Source organism: Verticillium nonalfalfae (assembly GCF_003724135.2).
Source record: "Verticillium nonalfalfae strain VnAa140/NRRL 66861 chromosome Unknown scaffold_35, whole genome shotgun sequence".
NCBI classification, from domain to species: Eukaryota; Fungi; Ascomycota; class Sordariomycetes; order Glomerellales; family Plectosphaerellaceae; genus Verticillium; species Verticillium nonalfalfae.
Genome location: NW_021167260.1, coordinates 88,675 through 107,531, shown reverse-complemented (window position 1 = coordinate 107,531; position 18,857 = coordinate 88,675). Strand labels below are relative to the sequence as shown.

Here is an 18,857-nt window from a genome sequence, read left to right as displayed (position 1 = left end):
GTGAAGCGAAGTCGCAAAAAAAATTGCTCTCCACCAAAGGAGCCAATTCACACAGCCCCCCACACCCGATCCAATCTCGGTCGGGCTGAACCGGGTCAACTCAGCCAATTAGCGCAGCGGCCTCAGGCCAACGGGGTTGCCGGGGCAAGTGAGAAATGGGGGTTGGGGGGGTGAATTGGCCCGGGCGGCTGCTGGGCTTGCAAAGGGGGAAGGCAAGAGCGACAGGCCAAGGTATCCACTTGCGCCCCGGGCCAGTGCGTGCTGGCCCGGGAGGAATCGCTCAAAAGGCGTTCGCTGCCAGAAAAAAATCTTCCTTTCATCTCTTACCTCCCATCCAGTCGACGACTGCCTCTACTACCTGTCTTCATCCACCTCCGGTTCATCGAAACCACTCTCCCCTCAATCCTTTCTTCGTCAGGTTATTCCGTTGAAGCAGTCACAATGTCCGTCGAGAAGCAGACCGTTCTGGGCATGCCGGTACGTGAATCCCGTCCTCCTTTTTTTACGGCTCGCCAAAATGCCTCGCGACGACAACTCTCGAGCCCGATTGTCCCATCATCACCAATGCTTCGTTGGATAGCTCCTTATCCAATTGACCCTTTGTGGGCCATGGGCTGAAGATCGATGCTGGCAAGAAGGGTCTGCGCGCGAAGAGGCATTTCTCCTTGCGCGCACCTTTTTTGGTCCAGACCCGAAGCCACCGAAGCATTGGAGGTCGACGCGAGGCATCATCATCACTTCCATCACCACTACCAGCACGCTCATCACCGCCCTGTACAACATGCTAACGTTTCGTCTTGCAGCCCTTCCTGGCGGATTTCCTCATGGGTGGTGTCTCCGCCGCTGTCTCCAAGACCGCTGCCGCCCCCATTGAGCGTGTCAAGCTCCTCATCCAGAACCAGGATGAGATGCTGAAGCAGGGTCGTCTTGACCGCAAGTACGACGGCATTGCCGAGTGCTTCAAGCGTACCGCCGCCGATGAGGGCGTCATGTCCCTGTGGCGTGGCAACACTGCCAACGTCATCCGTTACTTCCCTACCCAGGCCCTGAACTTCGCTTTCCGTGACAAGTTCAAGGCCATGTTCGGCTACAAGAAGGAGCGTGACGGCTACGGCCTGTGGATGGCTGGTAACCTTGCCTCCGGTGGTGTAAGTTCTGCTCCGATGCTTGTTGCTCAATCAGCGTACTGACATGTTCAAGGCTGCCGGTGCCACTTCCCTCCTCTTCGTCTACTCCCTCGACTACGCCCGTACCCGTCTGGCCAACGACGCCAAGAACGCCAAGAAGGGTGGTGAGCGCCAGTTCAACGGTCTTGTCGATGTCTACCGCAAGACCCTTGCCTCTGACGGTATTGCCGGTCTCTACCGTGGTTTCATGCCCTCCGTTGCTGGTATCGTTGTCTACCGTGGTCTCTACTTCGGCATGTACGACTCCATCAAGCCCGTCGTCCTCACCGGTAACCTTGAGGGCAACTTCCTCGCCTCTTTCGCTCTTGGTTGGGCCGTCACCACCGGTGCCGGTATCGCTTCTTACCCCCTTGACACCATCCGTCGTCGCATGATGATGACCTCTGGTGAGGCCGTCCACTACTCCGGTGCCTTCGACGCTGGTCGCCAGATCATCGCCAAGGAGGGTGTCAAGTCTCTCTTCAAGGGTGCCGGTGCCAACATCCTCCGTGGTGTTGCCGGTGCTGGTGTCCTCTCCATCTACGACCAGCTCCAGGTCCTCCTCTTCGGCAAGGCCTTCAAATAAGCGATTTCGCTCCACAACAACAAGAACAAGTCGGGCGGTGGTATAATGACGACTGCCTGATGGATGGCGAGGGGAGTGGCCAAGGGTGGCCTGGAATAGACAAGGATGAGTGGCTCGCGGGGTGCGAGGGAAGCTGCAGCAAAGATACCCAGCCATCAAAATACGGTGGTCGCCTGGGTCTTTGCGGTTAGACTGGCATCTGGCAAGGCGTTTTCTTTCCCTGAACTCGCTTTGAGTGCGCCTTGCTCGCTGTAATTATACGTCTCCAAAGGGAATTTCCTGATTGTACTCCATACTTCTGTTTTCTTGCCTGTGAACTCGAAATGTGCTTCTTGTCTGTATGGCGAAGTCTCTTTTCCCAAGTGATCGCGTGATTTCGTGTCCTCTCGAGTTGGTTCTGATTGGATACAATGTCCAAGATAAATGGACCCACATCAACTGCATGCCCAGCGCGTTCAGTGAGATGCGCGGTGCTGCACCGTGCCTGTTGCGCGGGTACGACTTTGCGTCCGTCACGATAGGTTGACCGTCTGGCTGCAGATACTGTGTCCAGCGGGCGACTCGCAGCAGGCTAAGATCACAATTTGCAGCAGCTTTAAACTGCTGTTGCAAGGCGTTCAGGACCTGCCGAGTTTGTCCAATCACGCAACAACTTGTTGCATCGACACGAGGCCATCACCATCGTCTGTGCAGTGCCCCGTCTGGTTCCATTCGTTGCGCACATCGCCCTATCTGACACGAAAAAACCAACCGTCACGTTCACTGCTACTCGGCACCGCGGCTCATCCCTCACCATGCCCCCAAAGCAAACCACGGGCGCCAAACGAGGCCGCTCCTCCAAAGCCGGCGGCGCCGCCTCGGCCACGGCCTCGAAGAAGCAGCGCGCCTCCACCTCTGCCGCGGACCTCGACGACCCGTTTGCCTCGTCCAACGAGGAGACGGCCGGCCGGCGCGCGGCCGAGGTCATCGATAGCGACGAGGAACCGAGCCGCGGCCGCGCAGAGTCCCCGCCCGAAGAGGCGGAGGAGCCTGAGAAGACGATCCCGTCCGGCCTCGTGGCGAACCTCCTCAAGGAGATGTTCGCGCGGGAAGAGACGCGCATGACGGAGGGGGCGAGCCAGGCTGCGGCGCGGTACATTGATGTCTTTGTCCGGGAGGCTATTGCGCGGTGCGTGCATGAGCGCGAGGGGGGGTTCCTCGAGGTGAGACTTGATTTTTTTTTTCCCTTTCGTGGATGTTGGGGGGGTCGAGTCTATGTTGGGGGGGTTAATACTCGACTGCGTTACCTTGCTGACTGCCGTTTTTACAGGTTGATGATTTGGAGAAGATCTCGGCACAGCTGCTCATGGATTTCTGAGGTCTTACGCGTTCAGCTGGGGGTTGGTTGAATTGGCTTGAAATCTGCATCTTGACTGGCTCATTATGGATGACCTTGCGCAGGCGATGCCTCACGTCGGCAGGAAGGAAATGATCCACGGTTGTCGTGCCGAGCGCAACGCGCAGTCCTGCTATACCATGAATGAACGCGGCCGCCCAGACGGTATGCTGATGACAGTCGCAACGGGCCACGGAACTTGACGGATTGTACGGCAGGGGAGATCTGTCGGCTGGGAGAGAACCGGGCAGCCAAGGCACGGAGGGCTCATGCGCCTGTTGGAGGCTTCCAGGCCAAAAGGGGGGGTTGGCAAGACGTGCAGGGGAGATCCAGCCCGGGGTGGGTAGACCGGCTTTGCAGTGCCAACGGTTCCCGAGATTGGTGTATATAGTACCGTGGTACTATGGACCGGGCAGCGTCACGTCTTAGGCGGAGCAGATGGGTCGTTTGCTACGTGCATGGCTTGTTTTGCCAGTGTATGGATGGCCCATGAAGTTAGCTGGAGGGCTGCTCCACAGAATTCAGGGTCAGTTGCACAGCCTGATCACAAAACAGCAGAAGGAGATGCAGATAATTAGCATGGCATGGAAAAAGACATCAAACTTGACGTGTGGGAGCTCAAGTTTGGGCCTGAGTTTCTTTTTCCTTCACTGCGCACGCCAGCTGATGTCGACAGCTGCGACGAGACGGGCTTGACACGGCACAGGGTGAGGGCCCAGAATCGACGGCGTGAACGGGGCTGACAGAAAGGCACTGGCGTACGCTGTGTTGATGCAAGCAACAATGTGAGGGACAATATGCGGCAACTTCACCTCATGCCGTGGGCCAGAACGTGTCACTCTTGGGATGCAACGACCTCCCTGCGGTTGGGAACGCAGACAACCCAGGTCATGCTGGCCTTGGAGGCCGAGACACATACCCGCTGTTCCTCGCGATGGACGACCTGATGGGGTGGCCGAACTGAAGCATCCGAAGTCCTGGGACATACTGGCAAAGAAACCAAAGGTGTTACGCGGCGTCAGGGAATCGACTGAAGTTGTCCTGGCAGCTGTTTGCGTTGATGACAATGTCAGGTGGTCAGGCGATGAGGCGACTAAGGAAGAATACAGACGAGACGAAGACGAGGCTGCGGCAGGGTTAGAGTGGTAGAGTTTCTGGGGTTGAGCATGTGCGTGCGACTGCGCTTTTTTCGTCGTTTCCAGATGGACACGATATCGGCATGGGATGTTTCGTTTCTCGAGGATGAGGATCGTGTAAGCGAACCACCACCCTACGAGCGGAAATTGGATCAGTATCGGTATTCTCGATGGTCCGACAGTGATATCGCTGGGATACCACTTAACAGCCGACTTGGCGGGGCCCTGAGGGTTTGATGCCGGGGGGGGGCGTGAGGGCGGAGCTGGATGGGTGACCTCAGAGACACAACGGCGGCGTGTATCGAGGATCGCGACAATGGAGTCGTGGCGGCCTGAACTCAGGCCACTCATCCCTATCCCCGTACAAGTCCAGCCGTGTGTGACGTCTTGGGCCAACAGAGAGCAAATGGACCAATCCGGGACAGGGCGAAGCAGCCTCGTGGCTTGGGCAAAGCACGGTCAGCAGTTGCTCAGGACAAGAGGTTGCAGAGTTGCAGAGACGATGGGGTAGGGTGACGTTCAGTCGGGTTTGGAGGAGGTTTTCTGAGACGGGGCCTGTTTTGTACGTGTCAGAGGGTGGTCGTGTGAAGCACATCCGAGCGGTACAACGCCCCTGAGTACGTACCCTCGACCGCCCCACTCAGCCCCCAGGTGTTGCAGTGAACACGCAGCGACAAGGAGCCCTGTAGCGACCGCTGATGGGGGGATTGCTACAGCAGCGGCGGCAGCGAGCACTGCGGCCAGGGGAGTTCTTCCAGCGCTGTTAGTGGATCAACGTGCAGTATGCCCCCCCACAACCTTATTTCGGCTTCGACATCGTCCGGTCTTTGACTTGTCCCTCCTCGGTCCCAACCTTGCTCACCATGACCATGACCATGACCATGACCATGACCATCTTCCTGGGATCCAGCATTGCATGTGTGTGCGGGGATGCCCATTGAGAGGCAGCTGCATGCAAGAAGCCTACACACCATGATTCGAGGACTGACGTTCGAGTATCGACATCAAGGTGCCTTTCCCTGGCTCTTCGTGGCTTCATCGCCTTCTACCCCCCTTGACGATACCTGCAGCATGTCGACCGCCTAATTGCCTGCTTCGGCCGGCGAGTCGAACCTGCAAAGTCCTATGAATCTCAGCTGGTGTCTCTCGATTCTGGCTGATGCTGAAAAAGCTGGAGAAAACCCCCAGCCCAGCCTCGAGACATCGAATCAGTCCTGGTCCAAACGCGTTTCATCTCGACTCCCGCTTTTCTGGCCTACCCTTCAGTATGTCCCTGCGGCCGACACCCTGCAACACCAGCCCAGCCAAGCCCAGCTTGAGCCGCCTCGTCTGTCACAACGGCGATGCACTCGCCTCGCTCCCCTGCCCCTCATCTACCCCCCCGGCCCTGTCCACGGCCCACGCCCAGAACCTCAGACGCATCGCCCGTGGCAGATGTGCAGGGGTTCGTGTCTGGCCTCCCCTTCCTGGGACGATCCTAAGCTTTGCTTATAATCATGCCTTCTGCTGCTCTCACATCACGGCCGTTTCGTTCTCTTCTGCTTGCAACCCAGTGACCTTGACGAGTTCTGTTTCCTTTTCACGTCTTCTCTTTCTTTTTCTTCTCCATCAGTGTCTTCCTTCACTTCCTCAACACCCGTTCAACCACCACCTTTAATTCCACTTCGCCGCCGAAGCTAGTCCTTCGCAACCACAGCGCCAGCCGCTTTATTCTCTGTACTGCAGTGGTTCTCTGGAAGACCGGTCCGATCTTTTTTTCACGACGCACTATATCGTCCTCACACGTCAAAACGACATACATACCTAAAACAAAACACATATTGTCAAGATGCAGTTCTCATCAGTCATCCTCGCCGCCATCGCGTGTGCTGCGCAGGCTCAGGGTATGTTGCACATGGAGCAGACATCGTATGGCACCACCGCTAACACAACGAGCAGCCATCGGTGTTCAGGCCGTCCAGGTTGCTTCCAACAACGGCTCCCTGACCTTCTCTCCCGAAAAGATCACTGCTCCTCCCGGCAGCATGGTTCAGTTCCAGTTCATGGGCGGCAACCACACCGTCACCCAGTCCACCTTTGACAGCCCCTGCCAGCCCATGGGCATCGTCCAGACCGACCCCAATTCGCCCCCCAAGGAAGGCATCTTTTCGGGTTACGTCCCCGTCGCCGCCTCGGCCAACATGGGCCAGCGCCCCGTCTTCAGCATCATGGTCAACGACACCAAGCCCATCTGGCTCTACTGCCAGCAGGGCCCCCACTGCCAGCGCGGCATGTCCATGGTCATCAACGAAAAGTGAGTCGACCGACGTGTGACCTTGCCCCCTCTTGTAAACCTTGACTGACCCAAGCCTCTCCAGCCCCGCCAGCAACAACACCAAGACCCTGGCAAACTACAAGGCCGCCGCCGCCGCCCTCGGTGGAGGCAACGCTGGCCAGCCCGGCGGAAACCAGCCTACCACCCCCGGCGGCGGCAACGGCAACGGCAACGGCCAGGGCGGCGGCGACAACAACCAGAACCCCGGTGCCGGCGGTGCCCAGGGCGGCGGCAACAATGTCCCCGCGGCTGGCGCCTCGCTCGCCGTTCCCAGCTCGCTCCTGCTCGTCGCCGGTGCCGCGTTCATGCTGCTGTAAGGGGTCCCCTCGCAGCAGAAGACAGGGGGGTGGCAAGGCGCCGGGGTCGCGCGAGGTGGAGGCTAATACCAGATTCATCGCTGAAACGGCGTTTACTCGTTATATTATCATGACGTTACATATTCATGTGTCTTTTTTTCTTACTTCTTTCCAATGTATGTCATCCGGCCAGAGAGAGGGTCGGTCGGTCGGTGGGCATGGCGGACGGGTTAGATACCCTGTGCGATACGTCTGTAAAAAGAGAGGTCCGAGAGGCCACTTGGTGGAGATGCATAATTTTTTTCGCTGGTTGTCTCAAGTGATGCTTTGATGGGTATGTGCTGTGAGGGGGAAGTGAGAGGGATGTGTACGCGGTGCAAATCACAGGCAACATGAACCCTTGGACATGTCGCCGAAACCAGGGTCTTGTGAATCCATTTTTTACTTTTGAATTTTCTCATACAACATCATCCAGACATCCATCATGTGCACGTCACGTCTGGAGCCACGGCTTGCCCGCCTTCTCCGCCTCCTTCTCCCTCTTCTTCGCCGCCCGCCTCTCCTCCTTGGCCTTCCTCTCCTCCTCCTCCTGGCCCGGCAGCTTCCTCTTGACGCGGCCCTTCTGCGCCTTGTCGCACAGGCGGGGCACGGGCGCGCCGGCGGGCCAGCCCTCGGGGAGCCGCACGTAGCCGACGCGCTGGTACCTCTCGCTGTTGCCGAAGAAGTCGACCCAGTGCTGCAGGGCGTCGTGGACCTTCTGGGCGGCGGCCTCGCGCTCGGCGGCGCGCAGCGCCTCGAGCTCGGCGTACGACCAGTGGCGGTCGACGTCGGCGTCGTCGAGGGGCAGGTACATGGTCTCGACGCCGCGCATGTCGGGCACGCGGTCCTCGGCGAAGCAGCCCGTGACGAAGGCGCGCGAGGCGTCGTGCCCGGCGAAGAGGTGGTAGCTGCCGCCCGGGCCGTAGCTGCGCGGGTTCGCCGACACGTCGTAGATGGTGTGGTTGATGGCGAGGTAGATGGGCGTGTCGGGGGTCGTGCCGTCGTAGGCGCGGAGCTCGGCGGGGGTCAGGTAGAGGGGGCCGTTCTGGGGCGTCGGTCAGCTGGGAGGCCAGAGAGGTACAGCAGAGCGACAGCTGGGAGGCCAGAGAGGCACAGCAGAGCGACAGCTAGGAGGGAGGGAGAGAGAGAGAGAGAGAGAGAGATGCATACCCAGCGCAGCTTCCAGTACGAGGGCCGCAGGTACCACGGCTTGTCGTCGAAGCCCCAGGTGAAGCTCTCGCCGCTGCTCATGACGTAGCTCAGGGCGCAGCTGGCGACGGCGAGGAAGCTGAGGACGCGCAGGACGTCAATCAACGGGCTGAAGGCATCGGTCTCGCCGTCGTCCGTCCGGGCGGCCTTGGCTTTTGTGCCCGCCTTGGCCTTGGACTTGGTCTTGCGACTGAGCTTCTCGGACGGGGTGCCGGCAAATAGGTTGTCGTCGTCCTCGGAGCCGCACTCTTCGTCGGGGACGATGGGGATGGCGACGGGCTCTTTCTTCCGCTGCCGGGCGGTGGTTGCTTCGGCCATGGCTGCGAGCGGTGTCGGTCTTGCACTTCGGGATTGGGGATCGAGGACGAAAGGAGGGGGAAGCCGTTGGTGAGGTGCGTGTCGGGTCGAGTATAAAGCTGGGTTTCGAGCTGTCAGGCAAGGCGACGTGTAAGTGGGATTGGGAGCAATCTGATAGGGTGCCGGATGGCCTGCATCCGAGAGACAGGAGGCGGATCAATTCGAGGACGACAGCACGGCTTCTACGGGTCGGCAGATGAATAAGGAAGAAATGGTCTGGAATCGGGGCAGTGCTCCACTGACGCGACAGCAGGCCAGGGCTAAGAGCAAGATCGCAAGGGCCTGCCTCAGGGATCTATGTCGAGGGAGTGTGTTTCCTCCTGAGAGGGTCAATTGCCAGCAATGGATTTTACCGAGCTCCATCCAAGCTACCTACCTACCTAGGTGGGTAAGATAAATAGTCCCAGAGCCTCGCGACTGTTAGCATGAGCCGAGACAGGGGGCTCTCAGTCGGGTAGTGGCTCAGCCGTACAATATAGCCACCGGGTACAAAAACCCACAGTGGACATACCTCAGTGTTGTTCTTCAATTGGAGTGACCTTATCCTCGACCCCGTCGTCACATCGTACCATCAATTCGGGGTGCAGGAGGAGGTTCAGGCTACGAAGAACACAAACAGCGGCGAGGACGGGAACCGGTTTTATCAGCGAGGAAACATGAAGGCCGACCTGACAAGCCACAGCTATCACAATACGAGTCCTGGCTTTACGTTTGTCGTGAGTCCGCCGAAGGAACAACAGACCACGTCTCCCCAGTAAACTCCAGACGGCCATCCACCCTCAGCCTCTCCGGGTCCATATACACGCACATCCCAATGCCGCTACGTTCGATATTACACACACGTAGGATCATGTACACCTCATCATGCCCACGCGCATTGTGAATGTCTTGCATCTACAAGGACTGAGTCAGCAACAATCCAACAGCGGCTCTAAGGGGCACCACTAGAATGGTCGATGGCGTGACGTACCCGCTGGTATTGAGCCTTGCTCATATAGAAGGGTGTATTGTGAGGCCCTGTGGTTGTCTTGACTTCGATGTAGTACTTCGGCCGGGCATCCCACCACCCTTCCCCGTCAAGATAGCCATGGTCCTTGAGCCATTTTGTGAGCTCGCCACGCACGTCTTGGTACGTCATGTCGGCCGTCTCTCGCCCGTTCCAGGGCGGCATGTCCTGATAATCCGGGTGGAGCGTGACGTACCGCCGGATCGTGCTTTGCCAGTTATCGCGACTCCAGCCGTGGAGAGCGGGAGTCAGTCGAGACAGCAGCTCGAAGACCTGTATGGAACCGAGTGCATCTGATCAGCTTTTGATTCGGGTCGTTCGGCCCAGAGACTTTGGTCTCTGGTGTTAGGGGGAACTCACGTATAGCTCACCGGCGGCACCAATTTTCCTGTCACGCTCAAGTTGACTCGTGGAGTGGAACCGGCTCTCGACGTCGGGGCCGTCAAAGCCGCCTTGCCAGGCGTCGATTGATCTTTCTGGAAGTGCGTCTCGGAGGTTGCTCATGTCGAAGATGCCTTGCGACGGGAACACGGCTTGCCTCGCCGCGTCGACGACCTTCGTCAGCAGACGAAGGTACAGAGCATCCTCGCTCGTTGACCCTTGAAGAATCGTCGCATGATATGCTGAGGGCATAGAGTGTAGCTGGACAACTGAATGATAGGCCATATGGCTACGTCGAGAGACCGTGTGGGTGACCTCGGCGTCGCTACTCGACAAGTCGGGATACGTTCCAGAAAGGGGCGCCAGTCGGGTCTCAGTCGGCATGGCCGGTCCTCGCTCGTTCGCTGCCGTGTCTGGCGTCATGGGCTGCACCAGAGATTCAGCATCATCGCCCCTTCCGGCAACGGAAGCTTCATCCTCCTCATCTTCGGCCACATTCACGTCCTCGTTCGGGATGGAGATGTTTATGATGCTCAGGCGCTCAAGAAGTGCGTCGACCGACGCTGGATCGGCGCCCAAAATCGTCACAAGCGCTCGAACCGCGAATTCCTCAACTGCATCGGGAATCTGGGTCACAGGATCCCGCATCAGCCAACTCGCCAGATATATGGGCAGGGCGCTCAGGTAGCAGATTTCTCTTGCTTTCTTGTGCCTCGGCACGAAGAAGGTGAGGTGCGACGAGCTGTCATCGATGTGCAGGTCACCAATGGCAGTCTCTAGCTCCGTAGACCGCCCGTCCTGGGATATCCGTAGCACGGACGAAATGCCGGTGGTTTCGGTGGTCACAGCGCTCCGCAGCAGCTGGTACAACTCGCTGGGTCCGGCTTTGTATCTGGGACTGCTAAAATGAGCCGCAATACTGGACGAGTACGTCGGCGAATTAGTGACACAGTAACCATGATCAGAAGTCATTGCGGAACGGGCACTCACCGAGAGATTGCATGCGCTTTCCGCTTGATATCGTGGTTTGGGGTCGAGACGGGCCTCGAGTCGGCTTCGGCAACCGACGTGCTCTCCCTCACGGCAGCTGACAGATATCGATTCGCGAGTCCAACCCATCTGATAAAAGGCTTCAGACGCAGAACCTCCTCTCTGCTGAAGTCGAGCAACTTGATTCGGCTCCTAAACTTATCCGCCAATGACTCGTTATCAACGATGGCAAAACCCGCTCCGATCGTCCTCAAAGTTAAATTGCCACTCCCATACTTCACGGGGAAAATTGGTATTCTATGGAGCGGCACAGGATCAGGGAGCTCCTGCTCTGTCTGCAAGAGCGCATTCAGCGACCAGAGTGTGGCTTTGACATCGTCAATGGACGCCTGCGCATCTGTCTGCAGCAGCTCGTCATATACCATCTGGAGTGTTAGCGTCTTTACGCCGAGGTTTTCCACGAACAGTTCCCTCAGGTCTTCGTAGTCATCATTCAACGTGACCTTGCCACTGATGTCTGTCGTACTGGACCACAGGCAGTCAGACGTCTTGTACCAGCCGGCCTGACCGTCCTTTACGACGAATATAAGGGCGTCGTCCTCGAATGTTCGCCTATTCGCATCCGAATCAGTACTTGCGCAGAGGAAATTGGGGTTTCGAGTCCGCGACACGAGAATCTTGCCTTAATTCGTTTTGGAACGCGACGACCTTCAAGTCCGCGAGGTACAAGTAGAGGCCACGGATGCGGTCGAGGTCATCGCAGCCCTGATCCCTTAGTTTCGCCAGTTCTCCCAGCAGATCCCTCCAGGACACATCATCAATCTTGAGCGTTTTCGAAAAGAAACGCGAAAGTATCCTCATTTGATCCTCGCTGCCTAGTTGGGAATAGAGGCGCTCGAGTGGGAATAACGATATCATGTCGGGTGGTGCCTTCCAGCGACAAGAACTGGCAACCGTCCATGTCGCCTTGGGTGCTCCTCGTGCGGGAATTAGAATGACAGTCCCTCCTATCTCCCAGAATAAATTCCTACAGGAAGCGGAACAGTTAATTATCAAGAGCTTTCAAGAAAGGCTCACGAGAATTGGAGTTACGCACTCAATTGCGTCCTTGGCAGCTTGTCGGTCTGTAGTGGCCTGGAATCTAGTTTCAATGGCGACATAAATCTAATATCGTCTGACATCTGTCAGCGAACGCACTCGTGGAGTCGGCAGTCGATATTCGAAAGAGCATGTCCAGGAGAAACCGCGTGTCGTCCTCTTTGCGCACATTGAATTTTGTGTGGAGGAACAGCCACTTTGTAAGAAACGCCTCTTCATCCTCAGTTCCTTCGAGATTGAGAAATGGGAAATGTGTAGAGTCATTTCCCATAAACCGCCGGTATTGTTGCTGGAGGTGTGGCAGCGGCAGGTACGAGTCCTTCAACTCACAGTACACCTCGAGGGGAGGCTTGCATAGTTCATCTGCCTGGAGCCCGCTCAAGTACTCTTTGAGATACTGTTTTTCTTTGAACAGTGACTCTTCGTGCCGCCAGAGGTACTCAAACAGGCCCAGCCATTTAGCCGGGTGGTGGTCCAGGACAGAGGTAAACTGTTGCGAAATTTCGTGTCGGTTCTGAGAGATTAGCCTCAACCTCCTACGAACGCCAAGGTGATCATAGAGCCAGCCCTTCCACGAGGGATGACCTGCAGTCGGGGCGCTAGGTGAAACTTCAAGGTATGCCGGATGAAGAAACGTGACTTCAAGGCCTGGCCAAGTATCAGTTGGCCCCAGGAGAGCTCCCGGCCCGTACGGGTCATTGCTGTGCAGGTAGAAATCTTCTTCATCTGTCTTCCCAGTGGCATTGTTCTCTTTGTAGAGAAGAATCTGACCAAGCCTTTCACCACGTTGCCTGCTATTGTGAGAGAGGTATAAGAAATGGAGTTGGGCCCTGGATTTCTCGACGTCGACATGTTTGGGCGAAGACGGACTGTACAGAGCCTCTAAGACGGACTTGCGGACCTCCGAGACAGATGCTTCCACAGCGCCTAGATGCTCGAAAAGAGCTCTGCGGTCCGCATTGGCAACAGCTGTGGAGTCTAGGACATGCTTTTTTACGCCCGGCGGGATTGGGATCCCGGCAGTTGTTGGTAGATAGATGACTCCGTCGTTGGCAGAGACCCACAGGCCATCATTCAAAGGAAGTATAACACAAAGCCTCAGCTTAGAAATGGCTGTCTTCACTTTTTCAGTGAAGAAGAATGTCAAGAGCCGTGCAACTGCTGAGTGCCAGTCCTCGCTGGTCGAGGGCGACTTCATTCTTGACTGAGAGTTGGCAAGATCGGCCTCAAGAAGATTGCGGATGATAAAAAAATGGCATGCATGCAGCCCGTATGGTTTCAGGGCTTCAACCGAAGCCCTCTTATATGCCGTGGAGATAAAGGGGTCCAGTACAGAGTCATCGAACAGCGAGGTCCCGTTACGGTCGGTGGCCGTGTTAGCAATGATGTGAACATTTTTGATGGTCCGGAGACCTCTTTTATGTCGTGACTTGAGAATGGGTGTCTGAGACACGAGCTCTTTGATCCGCTGCACCAGGTTGGACCAGAATGCGCTTGATTCATTCGTCGTGGAGGGGAGAAATCTTGGCCAGGTGTAGCACAGGCTTGGGTGCTCGCAGAATTGCAAGACGGCCTTTATGAACGCTGCGGCGATGCCATCGATGAGGCTCCAATTTCTCAAGGAAGTGGAAACGATGTCTTGTCGACTAGCGCTCGTGTCGAAATCGGAATGAATGAGAAACTATCAAAAGGACCGGGTCAGAATTCGGGAGATCGCCGTCTCCGAAAATCTCGAGGGCCAGGGGGTTCGCATACCTTGAAATTTGACTCCCTGATGGGTAAGAAGGCAAATATCTCTTGCTGCTCAATGAGTGGCTGCGAGTCACTTGTCAGGGGAAACGCGAGCACCACCTCGGCTTCTGTGTTATTAGCCGAATCGCGATTGTCGCTTTTTGAGAGGTTCGTGGCCATATGACGTGTGACATGATATTGCTTATTCTCGGTTGAGGTTTGGCTGCCGTTCCCACTCGCACTACGCGTTGAGGTGGTCTCGAGAAGAACTGTATGGTCACGCTCATCGCCTACGCGAAAGTTCTTGGAGCTCTTCAGCCCGCCATCCTCATCGTAGAAAGCAACGCTGATTTGCCGGAGGTTGCGCAGAAACAGCAGTGAGGTATGCTGTAGCTCGCTCAACTGTCTGAAGATGGTCTGTCGGAGGTGCTCCAGCTCCTGCGCTTCCCCTTGCTCGTGGAGGTGAAGGGTCATACGGGTGAGTGGCCCAGGCAGCGCAGCGGCCTGGTTCTCCCATACGGGAAGGACCATGCCTAGACCGAGATCGCCCTTCTCATGCTTGAAGTAGAAGGAGAAGTGGCCGGATTGAATGGCAACTTTCCATGCGGCGATGAAGACGGATTTGAAGCCGATGCCCTTAGCACCAATGTAGCCACGAGAAGCTGACTTGGTGCTCTCGCCGACGGAGCAGATGGCGCGCAGATCCTTCTCGGTAAAGCCGTCTTCGTTACATTCAACCACGATCCGGTGCGGGTGAACGTGGAACGAGATGAACGGAAGGGCGCCGTTGGCCTTGGCGCGAGTGAAGCGATTGTCGTCAGCGTTTTGGAGCAACTCGAAGACGAAGCGTGCGTCGCTTCCGTAGATATTTTTCGCCAGGCTACATTTGACGTCAGCAAGGCCGGCAATTGAGCCAAGGTGGGAAAGAGACCGGCTCGCGGTCCTTACGTCTTGATCGAGTGCGCTGCCAGCTTGTCCTTGGCGAGCATGCTCTCCTCGATGGTCCGCCTGATGCTTGGGTTCCACTGCCCAATCTGTTCCATGATATCTTCGCCGACGAATCCGTACTTCTCTCCAATGGCCACCACGGCTCGTTTTGCATCTTCCGAGCTAGTCATGATGCCTTGCTTGCGGCATATGTTCGTTTGGATTGTGTCTGGTCAATTCTTCGTGTTTGTCAAGTTATAGACGAGCAGTATGGTGGAAGAGGGACCTTTGGCACCATAGCATGCCCGCCCCGAGTGGGAAAATGAGGAGTAAATATAACCGCCATGGGACGGGCAGAGGGAAGCTGTCCGCCTGTCTTGTATGCCTTATGTGCCTCGTACGAGAGGTGACATGCCGTTGGTGTGGAAGCGCCGATGTGTTCATGTCCTCCAATAGACAGCAGAGGTTGGTGCAGGCATTGCGAATAGCGGCGTCCACGGGCTGATGCACGAGATTGGTGGGCTGAGTAGACCCATCACCATTGTAACCGGCAGTTGGTGCTGTTGAAACATAAGCTCCTTGCAATCTAGCTTCATGATACACAACCTGGACGCTCGAGGTTGGTCGGCATCTCTATCTTGCTACGGGCACCGGGGAAAGCCTTTCAGCGTTGATCTGCTTCCGCAAGCTCGCACACTAGATCTCGGCGCAGGCACTGGTTCGGCCTGTGAGTTTGCGAGGCCTGGACTGGACCCTCGTTGCAAGAACTCATAGGGTAGCTTTGTTGGAAGATGCAAGAGTCGGCGCGCGCATGATAGCCAGGTAGCTTGTACCACCTACGGTCAGGTAGGTAGGTAAGGTAGGTACGCTATGGGGAGGTTGACGAGACCCACGGAGGAAGTGAACTAGCCCTCATCTTTCAGCATGACCCGATGCGAATGCTGCATGTGGAAAAGACCAGAGCATATCGAGAATCGTAGATCTCGCCAAATGCCAAAGGTATGTTCCTGCGCAAAAGCAGGCCAGTCCCAGATGTGCGAGAGCATATACGTATCGTGTATGTTCTGAAGCATCCTGGGCGAACCACGACTGATGTCAGCACCTTGCGAGCAGGGTCGTTTCACACTCAGTCGTCAGGTACAGCACGCAAGAGGTCGCTACTCAGGGCTTGGCTGAGCAAGAGCGACAAGGCTCTACTTCAAGGCCGTGGTGCGTACCTGCCCTCCGCCTCCAGCCTTCGACTCAAGCCTGTGTTTGGACCAGTGGTGTCGGGCCTTGGTGGGGAGGCCGTGGCACGTGCCCTTTGGCCTTGGCCACATGCTGAAGAGCCCTGAACGGTCAGCGTTGACAAGGCTGATATAATCACATGCCATCACCGTGGCAACCCCCCCCCCCCCCACTGCATCATTGAACAGCAACTGACAGGGAAGATGGGGTAAACACGCTCGACACTAGAGCAGCCCCCCCCCCCAATCCATTCATCCACAGCATACATGCTCGACACGACACGACAGGCTACCAACGAGATGCCATCCACCATCTGATGACAATCCATCCGTCCATCCAAACCACTTTCTAGTCTGTGCTAAAAAGTCAAAATTCTGCTATACCTCCGCCCCCTTTCAGTCGCTTTCAGTCGGGACCCCATGCCAGTAGCAGCATCGACATCATCATCCACGTCAGACAACCAGGCTTCACAACATACCACACACCCGAGACCAGGACCGCTACATTCCTCCCCAGCGCGGCCCACGACGCTGCCTGCGCCGCTGCACAATGGACTCACCACGCAGCCACCTGGGCTCGCCGGGCGGGCCCCTCAATCCAATAACGCCCGACCGCGCCAACCGCGAGTCTACCTTTATGGCGTCGCTGCGAAGTGACCTCCGCTCCAGCCCTGTCCACGATAAGATCAGCCAGTTCAACACCCTCGCCATGCAGTCCAAGTCGCTCGAGCGCAAGACGGCCGACGCCGCCCTCAAGCGAGCCATGCTCGGCCGCGAGGAGGCCGAGGGCGAGATGCGTCGCTACCGAGACGAGACCAAGGTCCTGCGTGTCCAGCTCGAAAAGGCCCGCGACCGCGAGATGCGCGTCAGCGAGCGCCTCGAGGCTGTCATGGTACGCTCCCTCTCTCTCTCTCTCTCTCTCTTTCCAAAATTCTCTCTCTCCAAAAAGATTCTCTAGCTGACACCCCCAGGAACAACACGGCCGCGCCAAGGAGACGTACGCCCACACCAAGGCCGCCTGGGAGAAGGAAATCAAGCACGCCCGCAAAAAGACGTTCAAAAACGACGCCGCCATCATCAAGCTCCAGGAAGAACTCAAGGCCGCCCGCGACGGCTGGCGCTCCGTCTCCGACCACCTCGACAACGAAAAGGCCCGCAGCAAGGCCCGCGAGCAAGAGGCCTTTGCCGCCCGCTACCAGATGGTCAGCCTCGAGGAGAAGCTCGGCGAGGCCCTCGAGCGCATCAAGGTCCTCGAGCAGGAGCGCGACGCCATGCGCATGGAGCGCGACACCTTCCGCGACCTCGCCAAGGAGGAAGAGGTCGCCCGCATCGCCGCCGAGGGCCGCATCCCGCTGCCCAAGAACGAAGACCACGACGACGAGTTTGCGTCGCCGAGGAAGAAGAAGCCCAGGGTCTCGCTGTCGACGGCCGACGTCGTCTCGAGCGCCGCCAGCGAGGCCGAGTTTGAGGAGATGATGCGCAAGATGGAGTGGGAGCACCAGCGCGCCGAGCGCGCCTACGAGACCATTGACTTTCTCAAGGCAGAGTGCCAGCTCAAGGCGTGCGAGGGCGCCCGGTCGCTCAAGAGGAAGAGCATGATGTCGCCTCGGCGCATCCTCGTCGCGCCACAGGACGTCACCGGCCCCGCCGAGATGGCCATTTTCGGCCTCACCCCCAAGTCCGCCTCGCCGACACGACCCTCCTCTCGGGACTCCGCGTCTACATTCAAAAAGCCAGAACGTCCTGCCGTCAGGAAGCGAAGCCAGCCCCGACGCAGCACCATCTTCAACCCGGAGGAGGGGACGTTCCGTACCGTCTCACAAGAGGAGGCCCAGGTCTTGGCGGCGACAGAAGGCGCGGCCATGCACATTATGGAGCAGGATGCCGAGGAATCGACGGAAGAGCAAGTCGTGGAAGAGATCGACATGCAGATGGAGGACCTGGTCGACGTCGCCGTGCAACCTGAGGAGCACGCTACTCAGATCGAAAAGCAACTAGAAGTCCAGGTGGACGACGCCAGCGAGCCGGCTAGTCCTGTAGACGCACCCTCAGAACGTCGCATGTACGCGCGCACCCCCTCCGTCGAGCCTCCCGCCTTTGCCCTCCTCGCCCAGGAGCGCATGTCGTTAGCCTCTCTGCTCAACGCGCCCCACGGCGATGCACACACCGCTCCGCTTCCCAGCATACCTACTGTGCCCGACGAGGTCGGACAGGCCGAGGAAGAAGATGAAGAAGAAGAACAAGAAGAAGAACCAGCGGAAGTCAGGGAAACCCAAAAACCAGAGGCGCCAAAACCCGCCTCACCGCCGAGGAAGCGCTCACCGCGCAGCTCAACAACATCCGTCGCCACGAGCTACCGCACCTCGACGACGACAACGACGATTCCCATCTACGACGAAAACGAACGGCCGGCATCTCGCTTCGCCCGCTGCCGCACCCCCTCGGGCGAGTCTCACTCGTCCTTCGACGTCAACAACCCGGCCATGACGCCGACCATGACGCGCGAGGAGGCCCTCGCCCGCATCCGCGAGCGCCGCGGCCGCGCCCGCAGCGCCGCCCAGGGCGCCGTGACGCCCCGGCTCAAGATGGTCGAGGGCGCCGGCGAGAGGCGCGACCTCAGCGCGCCGCAGCCCCAGGCGAAACCCACGAGCATGAGCAAGGCGGCGGGGCGGGTCCGTCACGCGCGGTGAGGATCCGTCCTGGTGTGGCGTGGCCGATGTATATCACGACAGTACGATGGCTCGCCTCGAGCGTGTTTTCCATGTTGCGCGGCGTTGGACGATCTCGGGGTCTCGCGAGGCCTCGTTCTTTTTTTTTTCCTACCCCTTCCATGCATTTGTTTTTTTTTTGCGCATGGCGTTGGGGATGCATGGCGTCACGGGCTGGGATGATTATTTCCGTACCCCCCCCCCCCCACTAACCCCTTTTCTGTATTTTCCAGCTGGGGAAGGCTACTGTTCTGGGGAGGATTGAGATATGATTATCATGGCTTGTAGAGACCAAGGCGGTGACGCCGGTAA

General features: G+C 57.6%; 5 protein-coding genes across 5 annotated transcripts; 4 read left to right on the top strand and 1 right to left on the bottom strand.

The window, feature by feature from the left end:
- Positions 1-441: 441 nt before the first annotated feature.
- Positions 442-1,752, top strand: D7B24_005574 (uncharacterized protein; the record flags this gene model as incomplete). The annotated part of the gene is made up of 3 exons (XM_028639724.1): positions 442-477; positions 804-1,148; positions 1,201-1,752. 3 exons carry the CDS (start codon positions 442-444, stop codon positions 1,750-1,752), a joined length of 933 nt encoding a protein of 310 aa, XP_028495939.1.
- A 794-nt stretch (positions 1,753-2,546) lies between these two features.
- On the top strand, positions 2,547-3,109 carry D7B24_005573 (uncharacterized protein; the record flags this gene model as incomplete). Its single annotated transcript, XM_028639723.1, has 2 exons — positions 2,547-2,954; positions 3,062-3,109. The coding sequence occupies 2 exons, from the start codon at positions 2,547-2,549 to the stop codon at positions 3,107-3,109; spliced, it is 456 nt and encodes a 151-aa protein (XP_028495938.1).
- A 2,421-nt stretch (positions 3,110-5,530) lies between these two features.
- On the top strand, positions 5,531-6,894 carry D7B24_005572 (uncharacterized protein; the record flags this gene model as incomplete). The annotated part of the gene is made up of 4 exons (XM_028639722.1): positions 5,531-5,707; positions 6,092-6,146; positions 6,202-6,556; positions 6,621-6,894. The coding sequence occupies 4 exons, from the start codon at positions 5,531-5,533 to the stop codon at positions 6,892-6,894; spliced, it is 861 nt and encodes a 286-aa protein (XP_028495937.1).
- Positions 6,895-7,366: 472 nt separating this feature from the next.
- On the bottom strand, positions 7,367-14,802 carry D7B24_005571 (uncharacterized protein; the record flags this gene model as incomplete). The annotated part of the gene is made up of 11 exons (XM_028639721.1): positions 7,367-7,957; positions 8,083-8,458; positions 9,287-9,372; positions 9,449-9,757; positions 9,845-10,784; positions 10,856-11,467; positions 11,583-11,882; positions 11,952-11,979; positions 12,053-13,634; positions 13,709-14,564; positions 14,633-14,802. 11 exons carry the CDS (start codon positions 14,800-14,802, stop codon positions 7,367-7,369), a joined length of 5,850 nt encoding a protein of 1,949 aa, XP_028495936.1.
- A 1,585-nt stretch (positions 14,803-16,387) lies between these two features.
- D7B24_005570 (uncharacterized protein) lies at positions 16,388-18,527 on the top strand (the record flags this gene model as incomplete). Its single annotated transcript, XM_028639720.1, has 2 exons — positions 16,388-16,729; positions 16,809-18,527. The coding sequence occupies 2 exons, from the start codon at positions 16,388-16,390 to the stop codon at positions 18,525-18,527; spliced, it is 2,061 nt and encodes a 686-aa protein (XP_028495935.1).
- Positions 18,528-18,857: the final 330 nt, after the last annotated feature.